This window comes from Sapajus apella, unplaced genomic scaffold (assembly GCF_009761245.1).
Source record: "Sapajus apella isolate SASKATOON/1434 unplaced genomic scaffold, GSC_monkey_1.0 scaffold36, whole genome shotgun sequence".
Lineage (NCBI taxonomy): Eukaryota > Metazoa > Chordata > Mammalia > Primates > Cebidae > Sapajus > Sapajus apella.
The window spans coordinates 31,656,775-31,680,276 of NW_022436976.1; the positions used below are offsets into that span (position 1 = coordinate 31,656,775).

General features: G+C 50.8%; 1 protein-coding gene across 1 annotated transcript; it reads left to right on the forward strand.

Moving 5' to 3' along the window:
• Positions 1–605: 605 nt before the first annotated feature.
• On the forward strand, positions 606–20,057 carry CDCP2 (CUB domain containing protein 2). The gene is made up of 7 exons (XM_032296361.1): positions 606–969; positions 1,059–1,220; positions 7,049–7,396; positions 11,146–11,481; positions 12,390–12,743; positions 16,015–16,193; positions 19,369–20,057. Exons 1-7 carry the CDS (start codon positions 864–866, stop codon positions 19,693–19,695), a joined length of 1,812 nt encoding a protein of 603 aa, XP_032152252.1. The 5' UTR covers positions 606–863; the 3' UTR covers positions 19,696–20,057.
• The last annotated feature ends 3,445 nt before the right edge of the window (positions 20,058–23,502 follow it).

Here is a 23,502-nt window from a genome sequence, read left to right on the forward strand (position 1 = left end):
CAGGCTACTAATTCTCGTTCCAATTTCGTAATCCAGGAAACTGGCCTCAGAGTTACAGAGTTGGGTTACTTTCCCGGGCTACCATAGCCAGGCAGGGGTGGGTCGAGGATTCAGACCTTCGCCTGCCAGGAAGAGCCTAGGATCCCCGCCGGGAGAGCAGGAATGTGCCGTGTTCCCCTGCTGTCCCCTTGCCTGGCATGGGCTCAGCACAGAGAAGGGGCTTAGAAATGTGTGTTGGGCTGAACTGAACCAAGTCAAAAGACTCCAGAGGAGAAGAAAGAGCCTACTTCCTGTTGGACACAAAGTCCCCGGGGCATTTCTGCAGTGCCAGCTCCTCATGCAGGGCCTGGCACCCAACGATGTTCAAGCAAGGCTTGGGAGCGATAAAGGAGGGAGTAGTTCATATTCTCAGCCAGAAGTTACACTGGGGCCCAGACCTATTATTGTATTAAGAGTTGCACAATACGATTTTCTAATTCTGTTACTCCTGTTGCATTCTTGCATGAAAAAGACTTTTCCCTCATCAACTGTCCACAGCAATTTCCTTCCCTCCTCCTCTGAGCTAAGTCTGCATGTCTAAGGAAGCTGTCCTGCTTGTCCCACTAAATACAGGCTCCTTTCAGCTCCCTCAGGGGTGGGGATGGGCAGAACCTGTAGCAAGCACCTACTCTGTGCTTTAGCAAGTGCGATCTCCTTTCCTTTGCACAACAGCCCCTGGGGAGGAGCTGAACAGCCCCACTGGGTGGATGAGAAGACCCAGACCAGGAGAGTTAAATGACTTGTCCAAGCTGACCTGGCAAGTTACAGTCTGAACTGGGATTGATCCCAGATCTACCTGGCTCCAAAAGTTATGCGCTTTTTCCATGACTGTTTCCTTCCAAGCCCAAGCTGCTTCCCTTCCTGATACAGTGTGGTCAGTGCAGATCTCAGAACGTGTAAACCTGGGGACACCAGATCCGTCACTTTACAGTGAGTGAAGGAAGTACCTGGGGATCGGCTTACTAATTCTAGGGCCCAGTGAATTATTCATGCCACCATTAACTTGGAGGCCCTTTCAGCCTCACCTCTCTTTCCCCCACTCTGGACCTCAGATCCTCACCTACCTGAGCTCTGCAGACCTGTGGGAGCCTCTGGTAAGGAGATGCTGGCAGAGTGGGGGGCTTGCCTCCTGCTGGCAGTGGCACTGCTGGGCCCAGGGCCCTGGACCCAAGCCATGGAAGGTAGGCACTCTTGTGACAGATACGAACTGGGAGGGGAAGGAGGTGGACAAGCAGCAGCCAGGAGCTCAGGAAGTTTCTACATGGGAAGCCAGAATGCAGGAGGTCCTTTTAGGGGACGTAGCCAAGTTGAGAACGAATTTGTTTCTGAGGTGGGGGAAGACAATTTACTGAGTGCCTGCCATGTGCCGGATGTTTCACATGTCGGTTGCATTTAATCTACATAACAAACTTCAAGGTGGACGTTAGCCTCCCATTTTCCAGATGAAGAAACTGAGGGCTAGAGATATTAAGTAACCTGTCCAAGGCTGCATGGTTACTAAGGTTGAAGGGAACGGCTCTGAGAACTATTAAAGGTTTATTGCTGAAGAGTCTTTGTGTTTTATTTTATTTTTCGAGATGGAGTCTCGCTCTGTCACCCAGGCTAGAGTGCAGTGGTGTGATCTCGGCTCACTGCAACCTCCACTCCTGGGTTCAAGCGATCCTCCTGTCGAAGCCTCCCAAGTAGCTGGGATTACAGGCATGCACCACCATACCTGGCTAATTTTTACATTTTTAGTAGAGATGGGGTTTCACCATGTTGACCAAGCTGGTTTCGAACTCCTGACCTCAGATGATCCACCTGCCTCGGCAGGTGCTGGATTATAGGCCTGAGCTACTGCACCCTGCCTGTTGCTGAAGAGTCTTTATTCTCCTCCCGAGCCCCTGCTGTCCATCCCACTGCCAAGCAAGTGAAATCAAAGTTCCTTCTTATGGCCTTCAGTGCCCTCTGAGTATGGGCTCCAACTTCCATATCTTATTGAGCCTCAGTTTCCTGCGTCCCTTGAACATCCCATGCCCTGGCAGGGGAATCACAACCCCTTCTGCTTCAGCCTCAGGGACCTTAAGTCCTGCTGTCCCCTCTGTCTGGAAAATCTGTTTTCCCTTTTCCCAACTGAGAACATCCGGCTCACCCTTCAAGCTCAGATCAAACACCACTCCCTCCATCAGCCTTCCACATCCTCCACCAGCCTCACACTCGCCTTCACTGGGGCTCCTGGAACCCTCTTCCTGCACTGTGGTCCCCAGTGGCCTTGCGCTGCTCTGGCCTTCCAAGCATTGTTTACCTGTCTGTGAAGCCGGGGTGATATCATTTCACCCTTCTGCAAGGCTCAAGTGGGGCTCAGGGAGGGCTCAGAGATAGGATGGGCACTCAAGCGTCTCAACCCATGCCTGGGTGGTGGGAGGAGCTAGCTGTTCCTATTTTCCAGCCACCAGGGCTTATAGAACCTTGGGGAAACCCTGGGTCCCAGTGGACAGGGCCTCTGCTTTTGCTGATGACTGGAGCCACCTGGGCTACAGGAATTCTGCTCCGATGCTCTGGTGCCTTTTCCTGCCCTGTGGGTAGGGCTGGGGGAAGGACAAGAACAGGCATTGAACAGAATATCTCTTGGTCCTTTTGCCATAAAGGCACGGAATAGATGCCATTCCTGCCCTGTCCCACCCCAGGAGCCAATCAGAGAGCCGATAATGTGCACCTGTGCGGCCCTCACACAGCCTTTAGCTCATCAGTGCTCACAACCACCCAGCAAGGGAGGCACCACTATCCCCATTTCACAGCACAGGCCTGGTGCAGGTCACATGGCTAGTGAATGTGTCTTCTCTTATAGAGATGTAGTCAAGTGTATTCTTCAGGGTGCTTTTGGTTGCAAGTGACAGAAACTCAACCTGGATGAGTTTAAGCAAAAAGAAGAGTACACTGGCTCTGTAGCCAGGGCCCCTGGGCTCCAGGGCCGCTTCTACATCTCATATGGCTCTTCTAGTCCACAGAGGGAATATTTTCTTAAGCCCTGAGAACACGTAATAAGTTTTTGTTTTGTTTTGTTTTGTTTTTGAGATGGAGTCATGCTCTGTCTTGCCCAGGCTGGAGTGCAGTGGCGCAATCTTGGTTCACTGCAGCCTCTGCCTCCTGGGTTTGAGCGATTCTCCTGTCTCAGCCTCCTGTGTAGCTGGGATTACAGGCACATGCCATGACACCTTGGCCTACCAAAGTGCTAGGATTCCAGGTGTGAGCCACCATGCCCGGCCAATAAGAATTGTTTAAAAATTTAAGAGGCAAATATCGACCAAATGCAATGTATGGACCTTGTTCCACCCCCAGGGCTCCCACACCCAGTCAAGGGACCAGAAAGAAAAGAACCCCTATCTGGACATCCTGAGCAGAACTCTGGCCTAGCCTGGAGCACATGCCCACCCCACGGGCCAGTCACTGTGGTGGTGGTGGTGGGAGCCGCAGGACTGCCCAGCTAGAGTCAGGGAGAGAGCCAGAAGAGGAGGGAAGCTACCACATGGAGGGAAGGAGGGGAGCAGTGTCTAGAAGAGGGGGCTGTTGTTGCAAGAGGCGGAGGAAGGGGTATTTGGGCAGACCCAAAGCAATAGATGTTCACTGCAGCAAGTAACTTCCCTTTCCAGGGCTCAGTTTCTCATCCGTAAAATGAGTCAGTAACACCTGCCCTGCCCGGTTGAGGGGGCTGTTGTGAGGGTTATACAAGATCATTCACTCACTCATTCATTCAGCAAATATACATTGAGCACCAGCTTTGCGGCAGGCACTGCTCCAGGTGCTTGCAATACAGCAGGGGGAAGAGACAGAAATCCTTGCTCTCACAGAGCTTACGTTTTTGTGGCAGGATGCTGAACCAAATCAATATGTACAATAAGTAGTATGTTAGATCGTGATGAATTCTACGGAGAAGCATATAGCACAAAGGGAGAGAAGGGGCATGGGCTGGGGAGAGGGTTTTAGGTGTTACAGGGTGGTTAAGGAAGGCTTCCCTGAGAAGGCAGCCAGGGATGTGCTGGCTGTTAACTTTTAATTATGAAAAATTTCAAATACACGCAAAGCAGCGAAAATCATACAATGAATCCCTATGTCTCCATCAATCATCTTCAATAACTATCAACGTTTTGGCTTTCTTGTTTCTTCTATCCCACCCCAGCCCCATTCTGGGAGGTGAGAAGAAAATTACAGCCTATCTCAGATGCTATATTATTTCACTCATAAATACGTCAGAGTATGTCTCTAACAGAGAAATACATCATAAAACTGTATATAACCTCAATACCTTTGTCATGGTATAATACGTGCTTAATTAAAAACAATTTTTTTAGAGACAAGATCGCTGTCTGTCACCCAGGTGGAGTGCAGTGCTGTGGTAACAGCTCACTGCAACCTCAGACTCCTGGGTTCAAGTGATCCTCCTCCTCAGCCTCCTGGGCAGCGGGGACCACAGGAGCACTCCACTACGCCCCGCTTCATTCCTTAATTTTATGTGCCACTCTGTTCATGTTCAATTTTCCCCAACTGTGGACCAAAAAAAGAAAAAAATCTTTTTACAGTTCATTTGTTCAAATCAGAATCCAAACAAGTTCCACACACTGAATTTGGTCAACATTTGACTCTTTAAAATTTTTTAAAAATTACTATTTTTAGAGACAGGGTCTCACTATGTTGCTCAGGCTGGTCTCAAACTCCTGGCCTCAAGTGATCCTTCTGCCTCAGCCTCCCAAACTGCTGGGATTACAGGTGTGAGCCATGGCACTGGCCTTGACTCTTTTAATACAACAGTTGTGCCGTGTTCCCCCCACTTTATCATTTTTTGTTGAAGCCCCAAGGTCATTTATCGTATAGAATTTGCCACATTCCAGACTTGCCAAATGTATCCTCATGAAATGCTCCCATAGCTTCCATATTCACTCTAACTATAGACAGATCCAGAGACTTCCTGAGATTCATATTTCTTAATTTTTTTTCAAGAAGATATTTATTGTCCAGTATTCCACTTTGACACTTAGATACACCAGTGGGTTCAGGGTTTGTTAGCCCGGTCTGTTTGAAATTTTTAGTTTCTTTTTTCACTGTTAAATAGTCAGTTGAAACTAATTTTTTTTTCAGAGATAGGGTCTTTCAATACTGGGTTCAAGTGGTCTTCCTGCCTCGGCCTCCCAAAGTGCTGGGGATTACAAGTGTGAGCTACCACACCCGGCTGTATATTTTTAATTATGCAATTTTTTATTTATCTGGCTTATTTGACCAGTAAAAAAAATTCAAACACTTAGCAAAGTTGAAATAATTCTGCAGTGAATTCCTGTATACCCAATTATCTAAGTTTTAACTCTTACCAGCTCTTTACTCAGTGATCAGAACAGGCTTTGATAATGTTGTCTGGATCCATTATTTCATTATGGTGGATCACCTGAGGTCAGGACTTGGAGACCAGCTTGGCCAACATGACAAAACCCGTCTCTACTAAAAATATGAAAATTACCCACGTGTAGTGGCAGGAACTAATCCCAGCTACTCAGGAGGCTGAGGCAGTAGAATCACTTGAACTTGGGAGGCGGAGGTTGCAGTGAGCTGAGATCACACCACTGCACTCTAGCCTGGGCGACGGAGCCAGACTCTGTCTAAAAAAAAAAAAAAAAATTATACCTATCACTCTTACACTGAAAATATTGGTTTCTATTGACATTAGCCTACTTACTTGCTCTATTCTAATACATAATACTTGTAAAATGGTATTTAATATTATTACTAATAGTAAGTTTATATAGCTTGAGTAAGTGAATATAGCTTGAGATATTGTTGCGGTTCATTCTGACCTTGAGATATATCCCACCAGGACTGTGTGGCTGAAATACTGTCTTTCAAAGTCATTTCAAATCATTCTTCCCCAGGTGACTGTGACTCCAAGTTGGTAAGGTTCACTTTATTTGTTTCAGTTTGGGATATTTAGGGGTTAAACATTTTTTTAATCTCAAAATTATATAAAATATTTTATGTGCTTACAAAGTGAAAATTCTTAAAATTCAGGACACTTTAAGGAGATCCAGCCAGTATACCTGCTTCCTCCCTCCTTTCACTACTTCCCGTGACAGAGAATTATTCTTATTAGTTTCCTTCCATTGTTTTCTTTTGCTAAATACAAACAATTCTGCACATATAAAAATGTACTTTTAACATTGTAGCAGACTCTACACATTTTCACTGGGGGGGTTAGTGTTATTATTAATTTCAAGTTAATGTTTTAATAATTTTAAAATTCCCTACTGCATAATGTTTTAACTAAAATTCTGGGGTCCTGCCTGACATTTCCGGTCTGCTTTCCTGGCTTGCTTTTGTTTCCATAGCTTCTCACAGTGTCATAAGCTCTATATTTTACCTGGTAGGTTTATGGTCTGTCTTCCCTGCCAGAATGTAGATTCCATGAGGGTAGGGGTTTTTGTCTGTTTTGTTTCTGCTGTAACCCCAGCACCTAGAACAATGCCTAGCACTCAAATAGTATTTGTGGAATGAATCCCAGCGTGCTTGATCAGCATCTGAAGAATAAGTAAATGCACGAGCAAATAAACACATGGTGGCTGGGCGCGCTGGCTCACGCCTGTAATCCCAGCATTTTGGGAGGCTGAGGCGGGTGGATCATGAGGTCAGGAGTTCAAGACCAGCCTGTCCAATATGGTGAAATCCCGTTTCTACTAAAAAAATACAAAAGTTAGCCAGGTGTGGTGGCATACGCCTATAGTCCCAGCTACTCAGGAGGCTGAGGCAGGAGAATAGCTTGAACCTGGGAGGTGGAGGTTGCAGTGAGCCAAGATCATGCCACTGCACTCCAGCCCAGGTGACAGAGTAAGACTCCATCTCAAAAATAAAACAAAACGAAAAACAAAACACATGGTTTTGTGTTCCCTCATCCCATCCCAAGGAGCTAGCTTTGTGGCTGGGTCCACTGTCCTTACCACATGTACCCAAGACCCCAGCATGGAGTCTGAGGCATCCTTCTCTCTTGCCCCAGGTGTCAAATGTGGGGGTGTGCTCTCAGCACCTTCTGGAAACTTCTCCAGCCCCAACTTCCCTCGACTGTACCCCTACAACACAGAGTGCAGCTGGCTGATCGTGGTAGCCGAGGGATCCTCAGTGCTGCTCACCTTCCATGCCTTTGACCTGGAGTACCATGACACCTGCAGCTTCGACTTCCTGGAGATCTACAACGGGGCCTCAGCAGACAAGGGCAACCTGCTGGGGAGGTTCTGCGGCCAGGTGCCCCCACCACCCTTCACCTCCTCCTGGCACATCATGTCTGTCATCTTCCACTCAGACAAGCACGTGGCCAGCCATGGCTTTTCTGCGGGCTACCAGAAAGGTCAAGGGGGGCATTAGGAACCTGATGCAGTGGCTCACACCTGTAATCCTGGTGCTTTGGCCAGCCAAAGCGGGAGGATTACTTGAGCCCAGGAGTTCAAGGGGGGAATTTGACAGTGGAAGGGCTGGCTCTGGGGTGGAGGTGGGAGCATAGCAGTGGGGCTTAGGTGAGACCTGCAGGGTCTTGGCATCTTGGCATGTAGGCTGCTCTGTAACCTGCCCGACCCAGCTCTCATGCATAGTTTATAGGGCAAAAGCCAGCCTCCTCACTGTTCATGACCATGCTTATAATCTTGGTAGCTGCAGTTCCCACCTTCATGGTGTGATTCCTCCTTCCATTTCTCCCAGAGCCCTCAGAGGGTCGCACTGTCACACTCTACTACTCTTATCCTTCTTGTCCTGTGTCATGGCATCAGGCCACAGAAGGGGACACCACTGCTGTTGCAGCCTTTGGCAGCATCCCACGACTTCACAGCTTGGGAATCCCCGCCTGAGTCCCCACACGAGGGTCTGGATGGAGCTGGTGACTCTCATATCATGTATCCCTAACCCCTCCCTTCTTCAACCGGGCTTGACACCTGCCTCTCAGTCTAGTGAGGGGAGAGGAGGCCTTGCTCTTCTTGCCTTTCTCTTTGACTCATTCATCCTTGTCCCCAGGTTCTGTGCAAAGGCTCAAACCTCCTGCTTCCTCCCCGGGCCAGAACCAAAGGCCTCGTTGATGTTAACACAAACAATAGACACCCAGAGAAGCTACTGGTCCCCAGGGTCGACCAACAGCAATCCGGGGGGATTCAGGTGGGACCTGAGCCACTGCTGCATTTAGAAGGATAGAATTGTAGAATGCTACAATACAAGAACCATAGGCTGATAATCATAGTTTTAGAATTTTTTTTTTTTTTTTTTTGAAATGGAGTCCTGCTCTGTCACCCAGGCTGGAGTGTAGTGGTGTGATCTTGGCTTACTGCAATCTCCACCTCCCATGTTCAAGCAATTCTCTTGCCTCAGCCTTCTGAGCAGCTGAGATTACAGGCATGTGCCACCACGTCCAGCTAATTTTTGTATTTTTTTTTTTTGGTAGAGATGGGGTTTCACTGTGTTGGCCAGGCTGGTCTTGAACTCCTGACCTTGTGATCTGCCAATCTCAGCCTCCCAAAGTGCTGGTGTTAGAGGCGTGAGCCACCTCACCAGCCTGGAATTTTAGACCCTTAGATTTTTAGAATGTTAGGATATCAAAGTCATAGTACCATCAGTCACATTTCCTAACATTTCAAAAAACAGGAATATCTTTGTGTCAAGTGGAACCTCCATGTTAATCCCCAATGTAAAAAAAGAGAGAGAGAGAGAGAGAGAAAAAAAAAAAAAAGCAATGTTTTAGTGGTATGCATTTATTCTGTAAGTTCTTTTTTTTCTGAGATGGAGTCTTGCTCTGTCACCCAGGGTGGAGTGCAGTGGCACACTCTCAGCTCACTGCAACCTCCACCCACTTCCCCAGTTCCAGCTATTCTTTTGCCTCAGCCTCCTGAGTAGCTGGGATTACAGGCGTGTGCCACCCAGCTTGGCTAATTTTTTGTATTTTTGATAGAGATGGGATTTCACCATGTTGGCCAGGCTGGTCTCAAACTCCTGACCTCAGGTGATCCACTTAGGCCTCCCAAAGTGCTGGGATGACAGGGTGTCAGCCACTGTGCCTGGCCTGTAAATTCATATTTTAACATTTACTTCTTATAAGCCAATCATTAAAAACACAAGTAAATATTGATGACCTCCAATGAGTCAAACTTTTAAATGTAGAATATTTAAATTTTAATATTTTATTAGTGATATTAAAGACTGTGGGTGCTGTCTTTTCATTATATTAAAAGAGAGCTTAAAACACAGCATAAGAATGAAATTTGCCCCAGGTGCCAGCAGGCGCTCCAGGGGGCTGCTGAGGAGCCCCAGGGTACTCTGGGAAGTCTTCGCGAAGGTCCTTAGTGTTGGAAGGGATTTCATAGGCTATCTAAACCTGCTGTCTCATTTCACAAAATCTGAGCCTCTGAGAGGGCCTTCCTAAAGTCACGTGGCTGGGCTGGCACTGGGAAAAGATGCCAAGTGCTTAGACGCCCCATACAGAGCCCTGGTCACATAGCCCTGCCATAGGGCGAGATGCTGGAGTCTCAGGAAACACATCCCATGCGTGCCCTCTCTGGGTGACCTCAGCAAGTCACAGCATTCATCCACACTTGCTGTACTGGACCAGCTGGCTTCCTGAGAGTTTCCAGCAGCATATTTTCAGACTCTGCTCACGTCTGAGCCCAGTGGATCAAGCTAGTTCGGTCTTACAATACCTTCCTTCTGTCCCTCCCTCCATTCCCCCCTCCCCCTCCCCCTCCCCCTCCCCCTCCCCCCTCCCCCCCTCCTTTCCTCCTTCCCTTCCTGTCTTCCTGTCTTCCTGCCTTCCTCCCTTCCTCACTTCCTCCCTTCCTTTTTAGATGGAGTTTCACTCTTGTTGCCCAGGCTGGAGTGCAATGGTGCAATCTTGGCTCACTGCAGCCTCTGCCTCTCAGGTTCAGGTTATTTTCTGCCTCAGCTTCCCAAGTAGCTGGGACCACAGGCGTGCGCCACCATACCCAGCTAATTTTTGTATTTTTTATTTTTAGTAGAGACAGGGTTTCACCATGTTGGCCAGGATGGTCTCAATCTCTTGACCTCGTGATCCGCCTGCCTCGGCCTCCCAAAATGCTGGGATTACAGGTCTGAGCCACCATGCCCGGCTGGGTCTTATGATTTCTAATGTTCCACTGAGGCTCAGAGAGGCTGGGTCACTTCCCTGGAGTCACACAGCTAATAAGAGGCAGAGATGGGAGACCACTTGTCTTCAGATGTCAAACCAAGCTCTACTTCATCAGATCTTCTCTCTAAGTCTTGGTTTCCTCATCTGTTAGGGAGGTTTCATCACATTCCTGAGCTCAGGCTCCTCAACCTTTGTGCCCCAATGGCCTCATAGGAGTGGCCAGCGAAGGTCATGAGGGTCAAGTGCACAGGGTTGATGGTTAGTCTCCCTGGGTTCAAATCCCACTTTCCCAGTTACCAGTCAGATGACCTGCTCTCAGGGCCCTGACCACGTCCCTTGGGCTTTGCCACTTCAATGTGCTCCTGCCAACCTCCACGGTTCTTTGTTGGAGGGCTTTTTCCTGAAGTCTCAGTAGGTCACTCCCAGCCCACAGCAGCCCTCTGCCTGCACTCTGGGGAGTTGGCATATAAACGCCGCAGCTCCCTCGCTCCTAGAGTGACAGAGCTCTGAAGTGTGTGCTTTACGCCGTCCCAGAGCTCCCCGACAGGTCAACAGGCGGCTCGAACACACCTCCCCTTCTCTGCCCACTCCCTTCCTCCCCACCTGGGGTCCCCTGGATCTCCCAAGTAAGCTCCTCGCACTCGAATCCTTATCTGGGGGTCTGCCTGGGCAAACTCAAACTCAGACAGGTAAGCTACTTCACTTCTCTGTGCCTCCCTTTTCTTAACTGTAAAATCAGAGCCTGCAGCACAGTCTTGTGGGGCTACGATGAAGATTTCAACAGGCGGCATAGGGGCTGAGTGCTAGGCCGGAGCGCGCGTTACACTTGCTACTTGGGTGGCAGGTCTCAGTGGATGATAATGAGGCCCCCATGAGGTAGCTCTGGGGGCAGCATGTGGGGGTGTCTGGTTCTCAAGGGAGGAAACTGGGGAGCCACAAGGAGAGAGAAAGGTCAGCTCAAGTGGGCTCCCTTGCAGATGTGTGTGGCGGCGTCCTGACCGGCCTGTCGGGGGTCCTCACCAGCCCTGAGTACCCCAACAACTACCCCAACAGCATGGAGTGCCACTGGGTGATCCGGGCCACTGGCCCTGCCAGCGTCAAGCTGGTGTTCGTGGACTTCCAGGTGGAGGGCAACGAGGAGTGCACCTATGACTACGTGGCTGTGCTTGGGGGGTCTGGCCCCACCCGTGGGCACCACTACTGTGGCAGCACCAGGCCCCCCACGCTCGTGTCTCTGGGCCACGAGCTGCAGGTGGTCTTCAAGTCCGACTTCAACATCGGAGGCCGTGGCTTCAAGGCCTACTACTTCTCAGGTAGGAGGGGCCGGAGCTCCACCCCAAATCCTCCCGTGCCTACTGGACTTCTGTCTCCCCATTACACTTGCAGGGGTCCCACCTTTCTGCCCCCAGCAGGCTCGGGCTTTCTGCACTCTCTCTGCCTGGAATGCTCTAGCATACCCTTGGCCGATGCCAAGACATAAGCATGTCACCTCCTCTGCAAAGACTTCCTGTTTTACCAGAATTAATCCCTTTTTCAACTCCTTATAGAAGTTTTTACACTATGATCTAACATGTGTCACTTCCGTATGTGGTTTGCATGTCAGTCATGTCACAGTCTGACTGTGAGTCCCTTATGGGCTTATCTTTGTACCTGGCACATCGTAGGGACTCAATATTTGCACAAAGGAATGGATGAAGTCATGGGAACTTTACAGTCTAGTTGGGGAGATCATAAGGCAACAGACAAGCAAGACATTATGATCTGTGCTATCCAACAGTAAGAATCACGGATGACTTCCAGGAGGAGAGAATTGAGCAGCACCCTGAAGGAGTTGGACAGAAGCAGAAGGGAAGGGTGTTCCAAGCAGGAGGAACAGCATGTGCAAAGGCCTGGAGGGCAGAGAGTGTTTGCAGTGCCCATAGTACATACCAAATGGGGCAGTGCAGAGTTAACTCTGAGGCCAGGTATTGTGTGTTATTGAATTCCTAACAGGGCCCACACTCATGAAGGGGCTATCAATTGGAATGCAAGTCCCAGCTTTCAGCTACTTGCAGTTTAAAACAAGCTTTGGGGTCCAGCGTCCTAGCTTTCGTCCAGCTGGGATCAATTGCCTGGTTTGCTATCCATGGTGCCCAGTAGGACCACTGTGGTGCCTGCTGCCTAGCTGTAACTGCAGAGGGTGACTTCTCCTCCTCCTCACTGCTGCTCCTCCCCCACCCAGGAGAATGCCAGGAGGTGTACATGGCCATGCGGGGCAACTTCTCCAGCCCACAGTACCCCAGCTCCTACCCCAACAACATCCACTGCCACTGGACCATCCGCCTGCCCCTGGGCCACCGGGTCAAGGTATTCTTCCTGGACCTGGACCTGGAGGAGCCCAACAGCCTGACCAAGACCTGTGACTTTGACCATCTGGCAGCCTTCGATGGCGCCAGTGAGGAGGCACCCCTGCTGGGGACTTGGTGTGGACACCACGTGCCACCACCCATCACCTCAAGCCACAACCAGCTTCTGATTCTGCTGCACACGGACCGCAGCACCACCCGCAGGGGCTTCTCTGTGGCCTACATCGGAGGTCAGCTGGGCTGTGGGGTGGGTGCACTGAGGGGTGAGGGGGGTCTTTGCAGCCTCGGCCTTTGCAGCTCCTTTCTCCCTCCCACCAGCATCCCACCACCAGGACACCAGCTTGTCCTGCCTCCCGTGAATGGTCTTCTCCAGCGCCTTCTCTGGCAGCTACACCCTTGCCAAGTCTCGGGAGCCCTGAGACTGTACAGCATGGCACCTGCGTGTTTCCACTATTCCAGGGCCTCCTTCCTCAGCTCCTAACTTCATGAGTCCTCACCCCTCCCCATCTGGTTCCTTCCCCCATGGGCCCCTGGCCCCTCTTGTGCTATAATTGGTCCCCTGTATCCAGGAGAAATAGAAAAAATATGATAATATTGTTTATGGCAAAAAAATTGGCATAACCATGGGTGTGCCTACCAGCCCTACTTGTATCATTCAGAACTACTGATTGAACAAATGGCTCTTGTTTTCCCTCACTCAACAAGAAGCTTGGAGCTGGGCAGCTGCTGTATTGGTCCAGGGCGCAACACTGTTCCAAGTGTTATCTCTGGGCCTCTCTGAGCCTCACAGCTGCAAGGTGGCTGCCATAGCTCCAGGCGTCACATCCATGTTCAAGGCTGGAGAGGACAGGGAAGATGCCAGCTGCAAATGGCATTTTATCAAAAAGGAAAAGCATCTCTAGAAGCTCTCACAAGACCTTAAAAAAAAGTCCCATTAGTTTGAACTCAGTCAGATGGCCATACCTTGCTGCAGAGGAGGCTGGGGAGCTGGTGTTGGGCTTTCTCAGGCTCCAAATTATTGTTTAGATTTGTCAGTCAAGAGGATCCACCGTTGCTCCCCTCCTCCCACCGTTCCCTGTCTATAGGCCCAGAAATGCCTGCTTTCTGCACCTACTCTGCCCTCTTCCTGGCTGAGCAAAGCCGCTCACTGTGCAGGGATAGCAACGGAGGTGCTGAGAGGGGAAAGATTCATTGTGACCACATGGGCAGTCGGTGGCACAGCCAGGACTAGAACTCTCTTGCCTTCCTCTTGCTTGTTTGAGAGGGGCACAAGGGAGGGCAGCCCAGGACTAAGCTCAGGGGCCAGGGCCACATCCAAATGCTGCCATTTACTGATCATCCAAGGGGCTCATCTGTAAAAGAGGTTGATGAAGGCCCTAGACAGGTGGTCTCAAAGGCCAAATGAGGTAACACAGGTCACAATGCCTGGATCCTAGGACATCTTTCCTTCAGGAAGGTGTCTCAGGTCTGTTCAGCATTCAAAAGATCTTTCCTTGCCCCATATGCAAGAGGAGCCGGGGCCAGCGATGGAGGAGATGGTGAGCTGCTGCGAGCTTGAGGCAGAGCCACAGACTTGGGCAGGCCCAGCCCCTCTGGGCCTTAGTGGGCTCCACCTGCAAGCTGGGTGGGAGAGCTGTGGCTCTGTGGGCACGGCCCTGGACAGCCCAGCTCCACTGGCTCTGCCTCCGCTAGCTGTCACGGCCCCTGCGTCTCGTGGGCCTCAGTTTCGCAACCTGTAAGATGAGGACATTGAAAGATCTTTAAAGTTCCTTTTGCCTCTGGTAGTCTTATTTCCAGAGCTCTTCCAGTCCCCCTCCCAGCCCCTTCTGCAGAGAATGAGGGAAAGTTAGGGGCAGCTCTAATCCCAGCTACTGTTCTAGGGGCTTCAGGGCGGGAGTGCCTGCCCCACTCCACCCCACGTCCCTCCCTCCCCAGATCCCCGTGGGAGTCCAGCGGCAGACAGGGGCAGACAGGGGCACTCATGCTGGGTGAGGCTCCAGATGCAGCCCAGGCTGCAGGAGGCCTCCCCACCGGGAGGGCAGCCACAGTGTCAGTCGGGGTGACACACAGTTCAGCACCACCGAGATCATCGTGGGAGACGGCTGGCCCATAAATCCCCGGCTGCCCAGACACCAGAGGCTGAAACATGTCTGAGGCATTTCCCGGAGAGGGGTTGAGAGTTCCAGGCCTCTGCCTGCCAGCTCCCTTTCCTTTTCTTCCCACCAGGCAGCCGCCTTCCTTTCCCCTACCCTCACCTCTCCATGCACACACATGCATGCACACACGCACACACACACACACACACACACACACACACACACACACACACACACATGCTCACACAAAGCAGATGCTTTGAGTCATGTGCACACCGTCCTGTCCAGGAGGGCTGCAGGGGGCTGCCGAACTTTGAGATTCTGTCCACCCAGTTGGCCACTGCAAACAACTTCATCTCTCAGAGTGTCAGTTTCCAAACCTGTACGATGAGTTTCGTCACGTGTGCCTCCTGGGGTCATCGTAGGGAGGAAAAGTGAGGCTTCTCTCACCACCCTTTTTAAAACTGCCACTCTCCTTCCTCACTCCTCCCTGATTCACTCTACTCTCCTTTCGTCTTTGCTTGATTTTCCTCTGGGGCACTCTGACAGGTATGTGTGTTTTACATATATGGCCCCTCCCCCATCTAAAATGGAAGCTCCACAGGGCAAGAATGTCAGCCGTGTTTTTCCCTCATGTTTGTATTTTTGGTGCTGAGAATAGAGCCTGCACATAGTAGGCCATCAATATATATTTGCTCAATAACTAAATGAATTGCCTGACACATGGCCAAGAGATTAGCAGATGAACTTTCATGACTATGATTATGATTTTATTTTATTTTATTTTATTTTGAGATGGAGTCTCGTTCTATTGCCAGGCTGGAGTGGGAGTGCAATGGCACAATCTCGGCTCACTGCAACCTCTGTCTCCTGGGTTCAAGTGATTCTTCTGCCTCAGCCTCTTGAGTAGCTGGAACTACAGGCGTGCGCCATCACGCCCAATTTTTTTGCATTTTTAGTAGAGACGGGGTTTCACCATGTGAAACCATGTGACCATGTGGCCAGAATGGTCTTGATCTCTTGAGCTCGTGATCAGCCCATCTCAGCCTCCCAAAGTGCTGGGATTGTGGGCATGAGGCACCGTGCCCAGCTGAGCCTTTCTGACTATTACGAACACTCATTCATTCGCTCAGCATTCACTGGGCCTGCCAAGCTCTGTGCTGGGCCCAGAGGATGCTGTGAGAATCAGGTGCCTTCCTTGAGGATCTCACAGTCTGATGGACTTGAACAGAGTAACCCATGTAAGATATCCCATACCGTACCCTGTTGGATTCCATAAGAGCTTTTCCCACTCTGGACCTCAGTTTCCCCATTCACTGCCCTTTGTGAGAGCGTAGGGGGTGCTGGGGAGGTGAGGGTGAGACGGCCTGACCCTAAGGCCTCCAGCTCCTCCCTCCCGTTCCAGTGGTGCCCATGAACGTGAGCTGCTCCCGCACGGACTTCCAGATCCTGATATCCACACAGGCCCTGGCCCCGCTGGAGCGGACCAAGGTCTACCTGGGCAGCCGGAGCTGTGCTGCCCAGGAGGTGGGCGGCAACTTCAGGATCCAGGCCCGCTTTGACACCTGCGGCACGGAGTCTCAGGTAGGGGCTGGGGGAGGGGCAGGCACGAGGGAGGGGCTCTGACCCTGCTGAAAGGCACCAGCCATTCCTGAAAGTTCAGCTTCTCCTGGCTCTGGGGGCCTGGATGCAGAGCTCAGCCCTTCTTGGCTTTACTTACCTCAACCAACTTGCTCAGGGTAAAGGTAGCAAAGAACTGGAATAGGAGACACAGAGGAGAGGGGGTCCCGTGGCCTAAGCCCAGCAGCAACCCAAAGATGCTACCAGTCACTCCTGCTACAGGAACGCTGCTAGCTGAGCTGCCTCTAGTTCTTCCTTGCTGTTCCTCCCCTTTCCCCTCAGAGCTCCCCGTGGATCCTGAAGACCCCACGCCTTTAATATGCAGAGATGTAAGAGCCCTGCTTCTCTCACCTGTCCCCACCCTGGTGATCCAGAGCCATCCCTGGGCTCCACAACACAAAAGGGCACAGGATCCCCCTTCCTTAAAAGGCTATGAGGCTTACAAGTCCATTTTCCCTACTATCCTTGTATTTTGGAGGCCATGATCCCAGACTTGGAGCCTTCAGAGAGTCACTGGGTAGTGGCTCAAGCACCTGGATGTTTGTATGCTTAGGGACAGATCAGGAGCTGGGGTATGGGGGAAGGGAACAGTTGCCTCTGTTGGAGAGACTCCCAGCCTTGAAATCCAGGGGCTTTGCAGTTGATTTAGCAGAAATCATGTGCTTTCCTGCAAACCTTCCCCCGCCTCCTAACATTAGCTGCAAGTATGCCTCTGGTCCCTTCAGGCCACCCTCTGCCTCCCCCAGCCTCCTGGCAGCCTGAGAAGAGGAGAAGGGTAGGGGGCCAGTCCTGGCTGGCAGGATATTCTGCCCTACCCCCTACTCCATGCCCTAAGTCCCCTAGGGGTTTTGTTTGGGGCAGAACCACATTCCACAGAGTCATGGAATGATGGAGACAAAGAATCCTAGGAGCAGGGACTCATGAAATCTTAGAACCAAGGGCTCAGAGACACTCACTGTCTCTTAGTCACAGAACCGCCACCAGAACTCAGAACCACAGAACCATGGAATCGCTGGGCGCAGTGGCTCACACTTGGAATCCCAGCACTTTGGGAGGCTGAGATGGGCAGATCACTTGAGGTCAGGAGTTCAAGACCAGCCTGGCCAACATGGGGAAACCCTGTCTCTACTAAAAATACAAAACTTGGCTGGGTGTGGTGGCACATGTCTGTAATCCCAGCTACTTGGGAGTCTGGGGCAGAAGAATCACTTGAACCTGGGAGGTGGAGGTTGCAGTGAGCCAAGATCAGGCCATTGCACTCCAGCCTGGGTGATAACAGCAAAACTCTGTCTCAAAAACAAAAACAAACAAACAGAAAGAACCATGGAACTTTGGGGTCAGTATCTTGGAAACATAAAATAGAGAACCTTAGATTCATGGATTCTTAGTGTAACCCTTATAAGTCCTAGACCCTCAAAGATCAGTCTTTGCATAGAGTTGCTTTCAAAGATCTGTAGCTCAAACAGCTGACAGCAATAAAAAGTAACGCCAATCTTTACGTGCATCTCCTTAAAAACATGACAGACGTGACTACAGAGCCATCAACACCCCACGTTGTATGGCTTTTCTTTATTTCCCAAGCCTGTCACTCATCAAAACCCCTGAAAGTTTCCCCATCCCCATTCTCTGATTTTCCCCTCCCTTTCTTGTTCTATAGATGAGCTTCAGCCTTTCACTGGGCCCCTTCCACTCTCAGGAGTCTTTCTTCGCCCAGGGTCCTGATTCTGTGTCCCACAAATCCAGGGCGCAAGTTCTCGGAAGGGAGCAGGAGCTCCTCTGGGGACATGGAATCAGAGCCCTTTGGAAGAAATGCATAGTCATCTAGTCCATAAAACTCCTGATTTGTGACTAGCCTGTCAACACGGTGAAACCCCATCTCTACTAAAAATACAAAAATTAGCTGGGCAGGGCGGTTCACGCATGTAATCCCAGCTACTTGGGAGGCTGAGGTATGAGAATCGCTTGAACCTGGGAGGCAGAGGTTGTAGTGAGCCGAGATCATGCTACTGCACTCCAGCCTGGGCAATAGAGCAAGACTCTGTCTCTAAAAAAAAAACAAAAACAAAAAAACCCCCTTATTTGTGACACCCCTTCAACCCTTGCCCAAAGGGGTCATCCAGTCTCTGGTGCTGGGGACTTCCTACTATTCACAGCTGCTGTGACTCTGCTAGGCAGGTTTGATTTTTAGAAGCCTCATGTCAGAAGTGCTACCTGCTAGACAGGGCCAGTTAGGGCACCCTGAAGAGGGCAGTGGCTGCTGTGGACTGGGCGTGGGCGGGAGAGCGGCCCTGCCTCGCTGCTGACCACACCAGACTGCCCATCACAAGGCTGCCCTCCAGCTCCATTGGCTCAGGCCCACTTGACTCCTTCATCCAAGGTGGAGAGGGCAGTGCTGTGCCAGGCTCCTGATGGCTCTTCCCAACACCAGGCTGCTGTCACGAGGGTGGCCAGGGACTCAGCAGGGATACCTACTGCAGATATCATCGGGAGAAAAGGCTGCGGGGGGAAGCCACACAGCACTGGGGACAAAGCTCCTAATGTGGAGGCAGGAGACTCGGTTTTTCTCCCAGCTCTGGGCAAGTCATTTCCCTTCCAGGCTTCAGGAGTCACATCTGTGAATTTGCCAAGGATGGGGGATCAGAATCGATGCTTTGAAAAGCCCCCTTTGGTTCGATATTCTTTTGTTTGAGTGAGGCGTGGTGGCCAAAAGCACAGTTAAGAGCTGGGCAGATCAGAGTGGGAATATGGGCTCTGTCACTTGTGTGCTGTGTGAACTCAGGCAAGGGATTTAACCTCGGGGCCTTGGTTTCCTCATCTGTAACACAGGGGTTTTAATGGGACCAGGAAAAGAAGGTTGTTGTGAGAGTTAATAAGATACTTAAAATACAAAGCCTGGACCATGGTAAATGTGCCGAGAACATTAGCCAGAAAAACACTGGCATCAAATCTGATATTGTCCTTCCAGACAGCTCACCCTCACGGTACCCCTTTCACAGATGGGACTACTGAGGCTCGGAGTTAGGACTAGAACCCAGGCTCCTGGGGCTCTGCCCCCTTGGTACTGAGACCCCCACATATATAGGGAAACAGGGTCAGCCCAAGCTCCTTTGGGTGTAATGAGTGCCCTGTGACCCCACAGAGAAGAAACAACACTTCAGTGATTGTCAGCGTGTTGTACATCGACTTCTCGGCCGCGGGGCAGGAGGACATCCACGAATACGAGGTCCGCTGTGAGCCACGGCGCAAGGAAGCTTCCGTCCACCTGCTGTCCGGCTCTCACTGGCTGGGGCCCTATGCTGCCACTGCGGAGCACCTTCAGGAAGCACCACCCGGGGACGAGGCGGAGGCACTGGAGGGCTCAGTGACCATGGTGGCCCAGGATACCAGTGACATCGTCTTCCTGGGTCTTTGCATCCTGGCTGGAATCCTCATGGTTATCGCCATCGTGGTCCTGATGCTGCTTTGAATAGACAGAATAGGGGCCTGGCATCTGACATGCCTGGGAGGCAGCTTAGGGACCCACAACAGGGGTGGGACGGGGACTTGCTGACTTGGTGACTACGGGCAGGTCGTGTCCCTCTCTGAGCCTCCGTTTCCTGGGACAGCCATTCTGCCCTGCTCTCTCACGGGGCTGGCATGAGGCTCAGAGGAGGGCGGAGATGGATAAGAGTCTTGTAATCTGTAGCATGCTTTGTCTGTAATTGCAATTGCTGTTGTTAAGTTTAAAGATATTCTGCTGTAGAAAAGAACTCTCCCATGTGTGTTACTTGTCAGTTAGGATAGTTTTGGTCACTGGTGGCAGAGTGTAGATAAAATGGACTCATTCTCTAACTTACATGAGTGCTTTACCAACTCAGGGTACAAATAAGGACACCACTTATTTTTCTCTTTCTTTTTTTGAGACGGAGTCCTGCCCTATTGCCCAGGCTAAAAGGCAGTGGTGAGATTTCAGCTCACTGCAATCTCTGCCTCCTGGGTTCAAGCAATTCTCCTGCCTCAGCCTCCCAAGCAGCTGGGATTACAGGTGCCCGCCACCATATCCAGCTAATTTTTGTATTTTTAGTAGAGACAGCGTTTCCCATGTTGGCCAGGCTGGTCTCGAACTCCTGACCTCAGGTGATCCTCCCACCTCAGCCTCCCAAAGTGCTGGGATTACAGGTGTGAGCCACTGCACCCAGCCTTATTTTTCCAATTAATTGGTCACCTTAGGCATTCATTAGCAGGAAGCTAATGACGTATCCAGCCAGGGGTTTTCACCCTCCTGAATTGACCAAGGGACCCTGGGAACTTTGTCTAAAGCAGGACAGCTCTGCCTCCAAACTCCAGGAATAGAGAAAGGGAGCCAAAGTCCCATCCGGTGCCCTCACTTCCGCCCCTGCCACATGGTGTCACGGTTGAAGGCCGGACCTGCGCATCCTGGCAGATGCTTGTCCGTGGAGGTGGCGATGTCCCACTGGGTCAGAGCCCCATATAAACTAGGGCAGGCCATGAGGCTGGAACAGAAGGCTGGTGTTTCTCTTTCATGTTGGAGTTTTTCCTAAATGTCTGTGATCCTTGACAAAAGCTGATTGAAGTCCCACACATCTCTGTCCTTGCCCCTGATGCTGAACTCAGATCGCCAGTCCATCTTTGCCCTCCAGAGGAGTTCTCTTTGGAGCCCTCTGTACCCTCTCCTGCCTTTGGACTTCACTCACAGCTACTCCAGTCTACTCAGAGCTACTCCAGTTCACCTGCATTTTCTAAGTTCACATCACGGGGAGCTGAGGTTGGGTTTCCCACCCTTCCTCGTGAGAAGACCTCTGGGATTATTATGCAAATTGATCCATCCTTCTTAGAGCTCTCCTTGACACCAAGAAGTGAAGCAATCTTGTTAATGAAAAATAAACAAAAAAATCAACTTATAATATACCACTTTCCCCTGCTCATCTGTGTATTTGCATAATGATCATTGCGGAGAGTCCTTTCACAATAGCAGAAATCTCCAGATTGACCATGCTGCCCACTGGCATCAAGTTAAAAGAGCTGTGGCCCAATTACAATTCACTCAACAGTCCAACAAGCATCCACTGGATTCCAGATTTTGTGTCTGTTGTGGCAGGCTCCAGACACACAGCAGCACACACAGCAGGCGAGATTCCTGCCTGAGAGACGTTTGGTGTGGGAGAGCAGAGCTGGGGAGGGAGCGGTATAGATGAGTTGGTAACTTGGTAAAAAAATTAGAAAGAAGCAACAAAGTAGAAAGGAATTAAGCAAGGGAAAAAGAGTTGCCTGGACATTAGGAATTGAAATGGGCTCAAGTCCAACGGGAAGAGTTTGAGACGGATTCAAGCTCTTCTAGTTACAAATTGTGTGAGCCTGGGAAAGTCACTTTGATTCTATGAACCTTGATTTCTCCACGTGCAAAATGGCACTACAGTTTCTATCTTGCTGGGAAGATGCAGCAATACGATGAATTAGGGACATTTGTCAGGGTAGGTGAGCCAGCAGGAGAGTCCTGAATCTGTCCCATGGTGCTGGGATTAGAGGTCCCTTCCTCTTTCTCTCACCCTCAGTCTTGAGCCAGGTACCTTCAAGCCAGTTACCTTCACCAGCCAGGTACCTTCACCCTCATGAGCCCATTCCCTTCTCTAGCTCAGTTTTCTTTTCTTTCTTTTTCTTTTCTTTTTTTCTTTTTTGAGATGGAGTCTTGCTCTGTCACCCAGGCTAGAGTGCAGTGGCACGATCTTGACTCACCACAACCTCTGCCTCCTGGGTTCAAACAATTCTCCTATCTCAGCCTCCCAAATAGCTGGGATTACAAGTGTGCACTACCACGCCTGGCTAATTTTTGTACTTTTAGTAGAGATGGGGGTTTCGCCATGTTGACCAGCCTGATCTTGAACTCCGGACCTCAAGTGGTTCGCCTGCCTTGGCCTCCCAAAGTGCTGGGATTACAGGCATGAGCCACTGCGCCTGGCCTTGACCTGTTTTCTTATTGTAAAAATGTTGCAAACATCGTTACCTTCAGCACCATCACTGTTCTAGCTACCACCTCCTAAGCACCGACTATGTGGCAGGTGTTTAACATGGGTCCCTCCAAGGTCACACAGCAAATCAATGACAAGGCTGGGCCCAGAACTTAAGTTTCTAAGTCAGAGCTTTTAAGTAGATGCATAGGTCCATGGTAATAATCTCATTTAAGACACTCTGCAGGATAGGCCTAATTGTCCCCATTTTACAGATGGGGAAAGTGAGGCTCTGGAAGGGCAAGGGATGGGTCCAAGGTCATATGGCTATGGAATGTTGACAGTCAGCTCTTCCCTGAACTGGGGCCATTGTGCAGCAAGCTGGAGCCTCTTGGGATCCCAGGCAATGCCCTCAAATGTGAGAGTTGTGTCTGGTCGGGCAAGGACTGAAATGGTAGAGAATGAGAGGATGGTGTTATCTTCACAGATGTGCCCAAATACTGCCATTCCCAGCCCTCCAGGCAGCCAGCACGTTGATTATCTGCGTGAGCTGTGGAAAATGACACTCTTTATGACAGCACAGTGTCTATTAGAAATGAAAGGGCTGAAATGATACCCATTAGCCAACTTGCCCTGGCCCTGGAAGAGCACTGGGCATGGCGGGCACGGCGCGGCTTGCTTGCTCACCTACCAATTTTCTCTTTTCGCAGTGAGGGGCTGTGGAAAGAGCCAGGCTGGAACCCCAGCTCCCTTGTGTGACCTTGGGACATGCCAACCCTTGAATGGGAGCTTTGGATCTGCCGCCGGCCTGTCCTAGTAAGACCGATGTCACTGAGGAAAGGGTCCCTGGCAAATGCATGCAGTAGTCAGGCAGACCTGGGATCATTTCCAGTTCTTTCCCTGACTCTGTGTGACCTCGGGTAGGTTACTTAACCTCTCTGGGCCTCAGTTTTCTCACCTATGGGATGGGGGTAGAAACACCCTCTTCACCAGATTAGCATGAGGATTAAGTGAGGGAACATGGAGAGCGCACCCCATGCGAGGCGTCCCCTGGGTGGATCAGGAAGTGGTTGGCTAGTGGGCTCTGGCCTGGGCAAGAGCTTCCCTGAGGAGTCCTCAGATTCTAGAGTTGGGAGAGGCCTCACAAGAAAGCAAGTCCCCACCCCCCCCCCATCCCACCTCCCAGCTTCCCTGCTGCTCTCCAACAGACCAAGGCTGTTCCCACCCACAGTCATGTGTCTCCCAACCCGGTCCCTTCATGTCCCTTTCTGCTCACATGACCCCCCTGAACCACTTACCTCAAATAGCATCCCCAGCTCATCCCTGGC